Below are 12,849 nucleotides of genomic sequence, written 5' to 3' on the forward strand. Positions count from 1 at the left end.
GAATTGCATAATCACAGAATTACAGAATCGCTGAATAACATAATCACCTAATATGTAATCACAGATTAGATATTCATATAATCACGGAATTACATGGCTTATACTAACAGTTGCACAATTTAATGTGAATGACAGAATACCTATCACAGAATTACAGCAGCAGCAGAAAGAGGGGGGGGATTTATGCGGTGAAGTACCAGAGAAGTGAAGAAAGGAAGGAAAAAAAGAAACAGTGAAGCAAAAAAGAAGAAGAAACAAGGGGAAAAAAAGTTAAGCAGAGAAGTGAAGAAAGAAGAAGAAACTTATGAGCGAGGCAAAGGCACTCCCTTGGCCACTCCAACTGCGACTCCGCCCGATAAGTTTCGAGTCCAGTTCCGTTGTACATACGCTCAGTGACATACACATGTCATTTTTGCTTCCAAGAATGCCCCTTTTGTGCCCTAAATGGTAGTCAGTGGGACATGTGGCTGCCGTTGAGCGTACGTGCAGCGGAACCACTAGGGGGGAGTTGCAGTCGCAGTCGCAGTTCATCGCCGGAGCTGGAGTCGCAGAGGGAGTGCCTGTGCTGCCAACCAAGATGGGCTCGAGGGTTTCATGATCTCAGCCTCTTTTGTTCTCTTATCTCTTTTTTTATAACACGATTCCATGTAGCACCGTGTATGCGAAGTCGAGAACTATGTACACAAAAACATAGAAATGTTAGGAATGGAATTTAAAAAAAAAAAAACAAACAAACAAACAAAAAAGTACGCACTTCTTTGCGAATAAGGCGACAACTCGCCTTGGCCCAGAAAATACACCCAGACGCCTGGACAACTATGATTGTGGATGAGGTGGGTGAGTCGATGTTTTGAATTTTGTATTCAGAGTTAGAAAGGTATTGCAACCATCAGGTTGCGAGTTCGATACATGGAAACAGCCTCTCCGCAAAGAAGGGGTAAGGCTGCAAAAACTTGCCCCTCCCAGACCCAACACTAATGGGAGCCTCGTGCACTGGGACGCTCTTTAGGTACAAAGGTATTGCCATGCCACTAGTATATCTACCTGGCAGCACCCTCAATTGCAATGAACTCACAGCTTGCTAAGAATTTTGATCCTGGAAATTTACAGGTACAGATTTTCCCACCATGCATGTAATAAACAATTAATTAGATTATACAAGCATGTAGTCCTCTGGAGTCAGGATCAAAGTACTGCTACTATCTCACTTACAGACCAACCTAGTCGCAGCCTGTACTGATGTACACAGTGATAGCATTTAAGTCAAAATTTCATATCACATGAATCATCCTCAATTGAACAAATCAATCCATCTCAGCGGCTCATGAATTAACAATATTTCTTTAAACACAACTTTTAAGCATCTGCATTAGTGCTTTTAATATGTGTATTATTTATTAATATAGAATAGGTACATCCACCTGAACTTATTCCCAGATTCTATGAGTGTGGATCAGATAGATCAGTAGGAGGCTCACATTCACAGTATTAAGTACAGGAATCATCATATGTGCACTCTTTAACCAAAGGGTTCACTCTACTCAAATGACCAAACATCAAACAGCAAAAATAGGAAAAAACAATTTCCACTATAAATATTAAACAATCCTCAGATTGACTTTTGCGCTACAAAAGTAAAGCCAAGATACTATAATTTTGAGAATTACATGAAATGCTAAAAAAAAAAAAAAAAGGTGATTTATTGATAAAGTCAATCTTGATTTTCCACTTCACTTTCTAAAACCTGTTCAGATGAAGGATAAATATATTAAGACACAAGCATTTAAATAGAAACAGTTAAAGAAAAAGAGATCTGCCTTCTGGTCTTTGAAAGATTTGTAGACCTTTTCTTCTCTCCCCCTCCCCCCACACCAAGGGGGTGATGGTGTTAACCTTTGGCTAATCTTCCTCAAGAACACCACTCCCTAGCATTTTGAAACATCTGCATCCACGGACTGGGGCCTTTCTTGTCCACATCCCATTCCTTTGGATACCATGGGAACTGCCACATCAAGAAGCATCGCTCAGGATGAGGCATCATGGCGAGGTGTCTCCCGTCTGGTGAACAGATTGCTGCTACTCCCAATGGGGACCCATTCGGGTTGAAAGGATAACACTCTGTCACCTTCCCATCATCATCACAGTATCTCAGTGGGGCCAAGTTCAGGTTAAGGACATGATCCAAAACATCATTGTCAGGGAAATATGCTCTCCCCTCACCATGAGCAGCCCACACACCCAATGTACTACCCTCCATTCCTTTGAACATAATTGCAGGTGAATTACCTATCGTCACACTGGTGAAACGGCATTCAAACCGACCAGATTCATTATGGACGAACCTTGGCTGAGACGGGTCCCCACCCATACCAAGGGTGCCTCCAACTTGAGTTCCTGGGACCCATCCCAGCAAAGCCAAAAGCTGACACCCATTGCAAACTCCAAGACTGAATGTGTCAGGCCTGTTATAGAACTCCTGGAATTGTGTTAACAGAGGTTGGTTGAACCTTATGCAGGCTGACCAACCTTTTGCAGAGTCCAGAACATCGGCATAACTGAAACCTCCGACAAACACAATCCCGCGAAACTGGTTTAGAGAGATTGCCCCACTGAGAAGGTCTGACATTGTGACATCCCAGGGTTCAAAACCAGCAGCATAAAATGCAGCAGACATTTCTCTGTCCCCATTACTACCCTCCTCTCGTATCACAGCTACTTTTGGCTTTGTACTTGCTTCAATCCATTTCCAATCAGTAAATGTAGGGGTGAAAGATAACATCCATGAAGGCTTTCGCCTACTCTTCAAGCCCTCTTTTTCTGATTCAACACAGGAAGCCAATCTTTGGAACCTTTCAAGTTGGAAACTGGTTTCCTCCCACATGTCTCGAAGGTGGGACATTTCCTCTTTCAATTGGATTGCCCCATCAACCCTTAGTTCTATAATGGGTGAAGCAGTTACATGCCCAATGACCTCAAAGGAAATGCCAACCATGTGAAGCTTCTCCATCACTACATCCAAGTTTTGCTTGCTAATCTCAAGGATGAGACCTAGCTCTTCTGCAAAGAGTGCTTCAATGAGGCTCTTGTCATGTGAATTCAAGTCCAAAAGGACACCACAGTTCCCAGAAAATGCCATTTCAAGGACACAAACAATCAGCCCACCATCACTGATATCATGGCCAGCTGAGATCAGTCCACCAGTAAGCAGTTCCTGAACAAACTCAAAAACTGTTTTGAGGTAAGGGACGTCATCGAGATCAGGGCATTCATCTCCAACTTGGTCAAAAACCTGAGCAAGAGCAGATCCACCCAAACGCCGTTTTCCTTTGGCCAAATCAATGTGAAGCAGGACACCATCATTTCCAAGCTTCAAGTCCGGAGTCACTGTCAATGTTATATCTGGGCAAGTAGCATAAACACTGATAACAAGATTTCCAGGAGCCTTGACAACCTCACCAGATGCATGGGCTGCCATGGAAAGACTGTCCTTACCCCCATCAATCGCAATACCCAATTCAATCATTGCTTCCGAAAGAGCAATAGCAGCATCATACATTGCAGCTCCTTCCCCGTCAAGCTTAGCAGCGTACATCCAGTTCCCACTTGCCTTCACATCAGAAAGAGAAGTAACCTTCGCCCAGATGAGATTTGTAAGTGCTTCTCCCACAGAAAGCCTTGCCATCGCTTTTGGATCTAGCAAACCCTTGATGGGTTGCTCCCCAATTGCACACGCACCACCAGACAGGTCATTATATGTTTGAGTAATGACTGCGACATCAGAAAGTGTAATTTGCAACGGCCCAACAGTCTGCTGCTGTGCCACAAGACCTGTCACACACCTATCTACTTTAGTTGTCAAAAAACGCTTCGAACAAACTGATGGAAGCCTTAGTACCCTTTTTAGAGAATCCATTAATGTGGCCCCAGGGGCAATATCAAGTGGTTCCCGGGTTTGAATCACCCTGTTGAATTCAAAGCATTTCTTAGGCATATCACCGAGCACTTTATCAAGCTCAAGATCCACAGCAAGAGGGGGCTCAGGAAGTCCACTTGAACGGCAATGTTCCCTAGCTAAGCTATCTACAAGAACAATTCGACCCTCACCACTGATAATTCCAATAACAGCCATTGACACCCTTTCTCTGTCACAAATTGATTGCAGAAGACCACGGCTCTCAGGCTTCACAAGAATTGCATCTTGTTCTTGGTACTCAGCACCCCATATCTCTAAAACTGACATTGTGTGGTCACCAACTACAATTGCCCGAATATCAATCTCAGCACCCTTTGGATGGATTATTTCTTTGACAACATTACAATTTCCACCAGCACCCTGATCATGGATGCTGATAATTGGGTTTTTCTCCCCCATCTCAACACAAGCACGGACAACACGGTACAACTTCTGTGCCATCTCTGCATCCCCTCTCTGTACTGCATTAAAATCAAGCTCTGCATCATTCTGGCCACTCACCATGCTTGATGCTGCACCACCACCCATTCCTATCCTATATGCTGGTCCCCCAATCTTCACAACTAGCATCCCAACTTCTGGCTCACCTTTGGATATATGAATGTGATCAATCTGCCCAATCCCTCCACTAAACATGATTGGCTTTAACCACTCTCGCCTTTCCCCACTTGGGAGTCTCATTCCAAAAGTTCTAGTGTATCCCTGAATCAATGGTTCGCCAAATTTATTCCCATAGTCAGATGCACCATTGCTTGCATCAATAAGAATCTGCAAAGGGGAAGCCAAGTTTGAAGGGTAAGTGAAAGATGGATCTTCCCATGGTGCAAAGGACCCTTCAATATGGAGGTTGCCAACACAATAACCAGCTGTGGAGGCCACAACAAAAGACCCCCTCCCAGTAGCATGGGTATCCCTAATACGACCACCAGCACCTGTCTCTGCACCAGGATAAGGTGCCACTGCACAAGGGAAGTTGTGTGTCTCTGCAGTAAATAAGATATCAAGGTCACAACCAGCAATGCTCAACAAAGATGTTGAACCAGGCTGTGCTGGCCGCAAATGCTTCGCCAGGAAGCCCCTGATTGCACTTGAGTTGTCCTTGAAGCCAATGACGGAGTTATTTGGATTTGCCTGCAAAGTGCTCTTAACAATCTGCATAAGAGTCCTACTCATGAGCTGGCCATCTATAACAATTTTCCCATTAAAAAACCAGTGCCTGCTGTGTTCACTGTTAGACTGTGCAATATCAAAGAGTTCCACAGTTGTTGGGTTCCTCTTGATGTCATCCCTGAAGAGCCTTGTGTAATACTGTAAATCCTGTTCATCAAATGCCAAACCCATTTTCTCATTGATCTCCTCCAATGCTTCCCGTCCCCTCTCCATGACTGGAATGTACCGAATTTCCTCAGGAACTACACTAGTCTCAAATGACATTAGCTTCTGGGGATAGATACACTCCGTCATTCGATCATGAACCATGTCAGCAAACTCATTAATTTGTGGTTCCCGCAGCAAACCAGACCCTGCCTTGAGATACAACAAGTATCTCCTTGATCTCTCCATGCGGGTCACCTCAGTCAATCCACATGCTTGACATATTGACACAGCATTAGCAGACCATGCTGTCGTAAAAGACAGACGGGGCCCAACTTCAATTACCACAGTGGAGGCACCTTTCTGTCTCTCCTTATCAAAAAAGCTCTCGGCAGCCAAATTCTGAGGCTCATAGGTCTCTTGTAGAAGCCATTTTAGTACTCCAAACTTCTCTTTTGAGAGCCCAGACCTAAGCCCAATATTGTAACACTGCTCAGTTTTCAGACCAATAATCTGACTGGAAATCTTGGTTTGGACTGACTTGAGAAGCTCTGCGGTTGCATTGTCTTGAATCAAGGGGACACGATAAAAATGTATAACCTCCCCAGTGGTGCTTCCAATCTCATTTGATTCTTCATTCACCAAACTGCTCACCATTCCAGAAACTACAGCCCTGGGTCTTACATGCAGCAGAACCCTAGAAGCAACACCTCCATGAAATATCCTCCTTGAATACCTTTGTTGGTGATGTGAACCCCAGAGCAAACAGTGTGTCTGCTTACAAGAACTTCTCTGTGGAAACAGGTTTTGCCTTCGTGAACCCTGCAAATACAAATAATATTGCACAGATTTTTTTCTTCTTTTTTTTACATATTTCGCACTGGGAGGGAGGTGGGTTGGAAAGGAAAAATTTTAAAAACTATTCATACCTGCAGGAACTCCGCCACAGTGATCTCCCCCGTAGCAGCCATTTATTAATTCTACCAAACAAAAACTGAACTTCATAAGCTTCCTAGACAAGTAAGAATGATCTGGGTATGGCCATTGCTTAATTTTACTCACACAGAAACCAATGAAATGGGGGTGATTACAGTTTCTTGGGCCTCATTAATTAGAAAGCTAGAGATTAGCAATACCAAAGTGAAGTGAAATTTCCCAATACTAAAGGTCTCTGGACAGTTGTGGTTGTGAGCATAGTTAGTAACTGTGTATGGATATGTATGGATACTAAAACACGTGTATGGCAATAACACCATATGCGTTTAATACATGTTTAATACAATTCTTCTGTAAAAAATCCAAAAAGCTAAAATATGGACATATTCTCACATGCAGCAGGCATATACATCATCTAATAAACAAAATAGTAGGATGTAGGATATGAATTTATCAAAAGGAAGCCTCACAACTGAAATAAACACAATATAATTGCTAAATCCTAAAATCCTACTCCAACTAAGACTGCAAAATAACTCTTGAATAAACTAAAACTGTGAATATCACCTTGGCTGCAATTTTAGCAACTCCGGATGGGTGCTTATTCCTTTTCCAGAACAACTGAAAGCTGTAACACAAAAAATGACTCTATATCAATCTCCCAATTAAATTTAAATCCAAAACAGAAATCCTTTAATTCTGATACCTGTCTGAAATTTTTGAAAGCAATTTTCAAGGAATGAAGATCAAATTGGTAAGGTTGGGTTCCATAATCAACGTAATCATTGTCTATTTTTCTTCAGATCGTATTAAATGTAAATATCAATCTCCATATATCATGATCAGATCAGTAAATTAAAGTCTTCAATAATTTGAAAAAACAAAAATACATGGGGCTATGCGCTTCGTTCTGGATCAAGAGAAACCAGTGGCTATTCATCGATTGCCTAGGAGAAGAAAAGTAATTCAACTTTTCAACACTGAAAAGCATAAACTTCATCGTAATTCATTGTATGTTCTGGACAACGTTAGAAGGTAGATTGGTCTCTCATCCAAAGCCAAAATGTTTTCTTCAATCGAAGTTCACACGCAACAGAAAAAACAGAGATTTACTGGTCAGTTAATAACCTAATAGCAGCGATGGCGAGAGACCATACATACTCCAGAGAAGACGGAAGAGGATTGGTTAGGGAAGGGTTTTAGCGTTAAGGGTAAATGGGGTTTTACAGTAAATTCAAAGATTCGGTACGTTGCGTGTATTATAAGCGTAAAAAGCATGAAGAGAAACATGAAAAATACTAGTGAAAGATAGATTTCTTACTGAGAGTGTGGAGTCAGGAGTATGGTGGCCTGTTGGGATCACTTCGACTACAGACAAATCCAATGACCGGAGAAATATCGAAAGTAGGGCTCTGTCTTGTCAGAAGAAAGGGTTAGAGACTTAGAGGGTTTCAATTCGTTCACCTCTACAGGACCTGAAATGTTGTTTTTGAAACGAAAGTTCCAACAGATCTTCCCTTACTCAACAACTCCCCACCCCAAAAAAAAAAAAACAAAAACAAAACAAAATCAGATCTTCCCTTAAAAAAAATATTTCTTCAGAATCCAATACTTCCTTAAAAACATATATTTTATCAGAATCCAATACTTCCTTACAAAAATAATATATTTTATCATAATCCTATACTTCCATAATTACCCAAACACCTCTACCAGAACTTCTTTTCTAATTCCCCTATAGAAAAATTTTCATTTCTCTTTTTCTCCTGATGTTTTAATATTCCTACTTTACGCTTCTATTGAGGGGCAGTCAGTCTTTCTCTATTTCAGTCGATCTGGTTCAAGTAAACCAAAATATCAAATCCATCTTTAAAATTTCCATCATAGAAGTAAACATTCTTGAGTTTATTTTTAATATTTTATATATAGGATGAAGAAACCGAAATTTCATGAAGGTTTTGCCTTCAAGTGCTGGATATTTTCTGAGTAAATTAATTTTTCTTCATGTTTTTTCAAAAAATTTAGTACATTGCCAAATGGTTTTAGTTTTTAGTTGTTATGGATTAGACTATATTATTCATTACTGGATATTTGTCTTTAATGTGGACTAAACCAAACCAATTTAAGAGTTAGCTGTGAAATTTCATTTTGGTATGGTGACCAAATACACAAGTTGGGTATCCAATCTCCTCCTTTTCTTTTGCATAATATGTGAAAACCTAGTGAAGGAGGAGGACACAAGAATTTTACCCAAAAAAAAGACACAAGAAAAGTCTAATTCATGAAAAAAATAAAAATAAATCATCTTCCTACTAAAAATTATAAAATAAATGACAAATCCTAGTTTTGCTATTTTTGCAAAGTCTCTAAAGTGACAAATATCCTTAAAATATTTATTTATAAGCTTCATAATTGATTTTTAAAGCTGTAAATATAATAGGGAGAATGTTCTTTGTGCCGCAGCGCAGCTTGCGCCCAGGCACATGAGCAGCTTGTGCAGGAGGGCAGGGGGTAATTGTGTCCACCCCCATGTGCTTGGGCGCAGGCTACGTTGCGGCACAGAGAACAACGCCCTAATATAATAATACTAACTCCGAAGAGCATTCTATAGTGTGTGGGCACATGGTTCGTGATCTCGGTATCAGCTGGATCATCGGATCGACTGATATGGTTCGGGATCGCCCAAACTCAGGCAAATATAATACTTTTGTCCTTGTTTTCTTAAAAAAATATATATATATTTTTTTTTTACATTTTTACCCTTGTCTGTATACCTGGATCAAATCGGTATCGGGATCGGTCTCGGCCAATACCTATCCGATCCAGCCAAAATCGACCAATCGATCTAATACCTCAAACCATGTGTGGGCATGTAAATTAGCAATTGGTGTTTCATAATTTATCTTTTTTTTATTTTTTCTTTGAAAATATTTTCATTCATCATGAAATTTTGTCTTTAATGCAAGGAAGTCTTGGAGATTATATCATCTGATTTTTATGAGTTACTTTTTATCAAAAAAAAAAAAGAAGAAGATTTTTATGAGTTACTTCTCTTATTATTATTGAGGAGGTCCTTTCATAATCAATATCTAAAATTTGAATAACAATATATAGAGTCTTTTATTATTTAGGGTCCTACTAGGCGACATTATGCCTAGTGAAGTGTAACGCTTCACTATTCGCTACTTGATACTTGATAGTACATGAGTTAGTCCATGTGATAGAGGACCCACATACATTTCAATGGCCAAATTTTAGTCCAAAGTAAAGCAAGAAAAGTTTCTCAAACTTTGATTCAAAGTTTTAGTAAAGTTACCAAAATGCCATAAAATGAAGATGAATATAAAATAGAAATGACATCTTTTGTAATTTTAGCTACTTTCTCCGCTCATTTTTATCTAAAATTATATCTATGAAATGATTGTGTGGTCCTCTATCACATGGACTAACTCATGTACTACCATATGGCAAATAGTGAAACGTTATACTTCACTAGACATAATATTGGGAAAGAAAACATTATCAATCAATATCTAAAAAATATCTAATTATTTTTTTATATCTTCAAATTGATAAATGTTCAAAAGAATCTTCTACATATTACTTTTTTGTGTACTCATATTAATTGAAAGGAACATATCTTTATACGTTTTTGCCTAATCAATTTTTTATTAGTTCACTTGTATTTTAGTAGCAAGGTGGAAACTTCAATTTTTATAACGGGCATAATATATTAGGTTGTGTTTGGTTGCGTAAATCTATTGGATGTGGTCTGATTCTGGATGGTCATCCACTTGAGTTACCATTTGTTGACTCGTAATTCTAGAAAATAAACTGTTTGGTTATCATGATTCTGTGACGTGAATCTTCTTGAAAAATTGTTTGATTACCTTGAATCTGTCAGTTGAATTCATCCTGAATCTATCTGAAAAACTGTTTGGTTACCCTGAGTTTGTCAGTTGGAATCACCCTAAATCTATCTGAAAAACTGTTTGGTTACCCTCAGTCTGTTAGTTGGAATTTTTTATTTATTTTTTTCCTTTTTTTTTGGCAATTGGAGAGTTTTAATAGGGGATGGGGATAGGCTCCAAGGTTACCGTATTTTTTTTTTTTTGGTAAACAAGGTTGCCATATTAATGTTCTCAAATAATTAAGTGATTCAATTACCATTCAACCTAAAATTACTAATGTCATTGCTTGATTTCTTGTGTTTGACGTATAAATTATAAAAATGTGACTCCATACACATCTATATTAAAACGATTGGAACATGGTTTTAGCCACATACATAACTAAAAATATATTTAATTAACAAATTGATGCTTCAAGCAACAATATATGGAAAGTTATGAGTGCATTATAAAAATAGTTAGTACAACAATTAGGATATCTTTGTTTTTTTGTCAATAATCCATATCAACCAGTGTATGAGTGCAGAAGACACAATTTAATTTAATTACAAAAGTCACAAATGCTGGGCATACACCCCCTCTCAACCTCCTCTCATACTATCTCACTTGTTAAGATCAAGTGTTTTGACAGTATCAAGGACCTCCTCCAACGTCTTAGTATGCTGCTCACATAACCTTGTTTGTTGTTCGGAATCTCTAATTTTTGCTGTGAGGTATCCCATCAAGTAGTCTGTGGATTGACATGGTGTTGGTGTGATGGTTGGTAGATCCATGACATTATTTCTTGGTAGCTGGTTTGAAGACGAAGATTCTCCCTCATCTATAAAATTAAACAACCCACAACCATCAAGGTGCATGCCATAGTAATATAATGAATCCGTGTTTGATTGACATTTCCATAAACAATTAACTAATCATGTTATAAAAATAGAACTCGTCTATAAATAATGTAATACACATGGGTGCACTATTCATTCCGTGCACAGTTGTGCCTAGGTGCAGGTACACGCTGCACTATGGTGCCGATTAGCGTTCTTTCTCCTTCTTTTTTTTTTTTTGGCAAAAGGTTGTGTGATTGGTCGTGCATGATGCATGATCATGCATATAATCATTGGGTGGAGTTGATAGGGTGCACCGTAGACCCTAATCCTCCATCCAACGACTTTGTGTATGGTCATTCTATTAGCAGTGATCATACAATGGTAGCAGAAATAGAAAATATGACCATTTACCTCAAATCCTATAGTCTTTTCTCCAGACGCTGCAATCCAAGTCTGATAACGTCCATTCTTGGTGAAGTTTTTCCTTGATTTGATAAAACTCCGACAATAGCCAAAAGGGTTGCCATCTAGCCTCTGCTTGTCTCTCAATACTTTAAAAGTTAGATGGTATTCCCATGAATATTTATTTGCAAGGCTAAAATCCTCTTTTATTGGTGTTTTCCTGTAAGTTACCTACTATCAAGGGAAGTTATCACTAAATTGGATAATTACCAACTCTAACAACCACTAAGCACACTCTTAGGATGATGTGGCATTTAAGCCACACCAGCCAACATTCTCCCACTTGGCCCAAATTGCCACATGTCAAATAAATGTTAGAGTTGCTTTTATTGTTTGGCCATACATGAAACTTTTCAGTTTCCCTTAACATTCAAAATGAAAGCTCCAACTCACGAATCATGGTTGTTCATGTCCAATATTTAAACCACTCCCTTCCATGTATTATAATGAACTGTTATTCTCATAATGAAACCTAATGTGGTTAGCTTCAAAACTTTAGAGAATCGATCTCAATGATCAATTCAGAATTAACCCCATGGTCAATTCGATGCTCTGATACCAAATGTTAGCAGTGATTATACAATGCATCGAAAATAGAAAAGATGATCACCTACCTCAGATCCTAAAGTTGTTTCTCCAGATGTTTCTGTCCAACTTTGATAACATCTATTCTTCAATGAAGTTTTTCCTTGATCCGATAGAACTCCAACAATAGCCAAAAGGGTTGTTGTCTAGCCTCTGCTTGTCTCTTAATACTTCAAAAGTTAGATGTTATTCCCATGAATATTTATATGCGAGGCTAGAACCTTCTTTTATTGTTGTTTTCCGGTGACCTCCCTACTATCAAGGGAAGTTATCACTAAGTTGGATAACTACCAACTCTAACCACCACTAAACACACTCTTAGGATGATGTGGCATTTGGGCCACATCAACCAACATGCATGATCGTACACAAAACCCTTCTCTTTTAAAAAAAATATATAGTGTTTTTTTTTTCTAAAAAAATTACACAAAGGTGCAATCCACAATCTTGTATTCATTCAAATAATTAACTTCTTAGTTTTCTATTGTTCTACGTTAGGGGCAAAGTTGGAGTTCTAGGTCGGTGGTGGCAGCTAGCCAGTGGAGGTCTAGCATAAGTCTATGGAGAGGTCGAGTAACCGACAGCTAGCCAGTGTTCGACCTTCCTACCCCTATCCTCTCTAAGTAATAATAGTAGGTAGTAAGTAATGTAACAATAAGTAGCTTTCTTGGCCCTTCAATGAGGGATCTGACTCCTCTCCAGGGGGCTCAGCGCCTAGGGCACGCCCAGGGGGCATCTAAGGGTGGGGTTGTGCTGCACACATCTTGGTGCACGCCTAGGGATGTGTGTGGCACAACCCAACGGTTGGATGCTTCCTGGGCATGCTGGGCTCCCTGGAGACAAGTTC

General features: G+C 39.4%; 1 protein-coding gene across 2 annotated transcripts; it reads right to left on the reverse strand.

Moving 5' to 3' along the window:
- Positions 1–1,596: 1,596 nt before the first annotated feature.
- Positions 1,597–6,364, reverse strand: LOC122657054 (probable phosphoribosylformylglycinamidine synthase, chloroplastic/mitochondrial). 2 transcript variants are annotated; one of them, XM_043851809.1, is made up of 3 exons: positions 6,217–6,364; positions 1,905–6,109; positions 1,597–1,626 (listed from the first exon to the last, which is right to left on the reverse strand). In XM_043851809.1, exons 1-2 carry the CDS (start codon positions 6,256–6,258, stop codon positions 1,910–1,912), a joined length of 4,242 nt encoding a protein of 1,413 aa, XP_043707744.1. In that variant the 5' UTR covers positions 6,259–6,364; the 3' UTR covers positions 1,597–1,626; positions 1,905–1,909. The 2 variants fall into 2 exon arrangements, with proteins under 2 accessions (XP_043707744.1, XP_043707743.1); XM_043851808.1 differs by lacking the exon at positions 1,597–1,626 and adding an exon at positions 1,704–1,817 and having other exon boundaries at positions 1,894–6,109.
- Between the last annotated feature and the right edge of the window lie 6,485 nt (positions 6,365–12,849).

This window comes from Telopea speciosissima, chromosome 3 (genome assembly GCF_018873765.1).
Source record: "Telopea speciosissima isolate NSW1024214 ecotype Mountain lineage chromosome 3, Tspe_v1, whole genome shotgun sequence".
Lineage (NCBI taxonomy): Eukaryota > Viridiplantae > Streptophyta > Magnoliopsida > Proteales > Proteaceae > Telopea > Telopea speciosissima.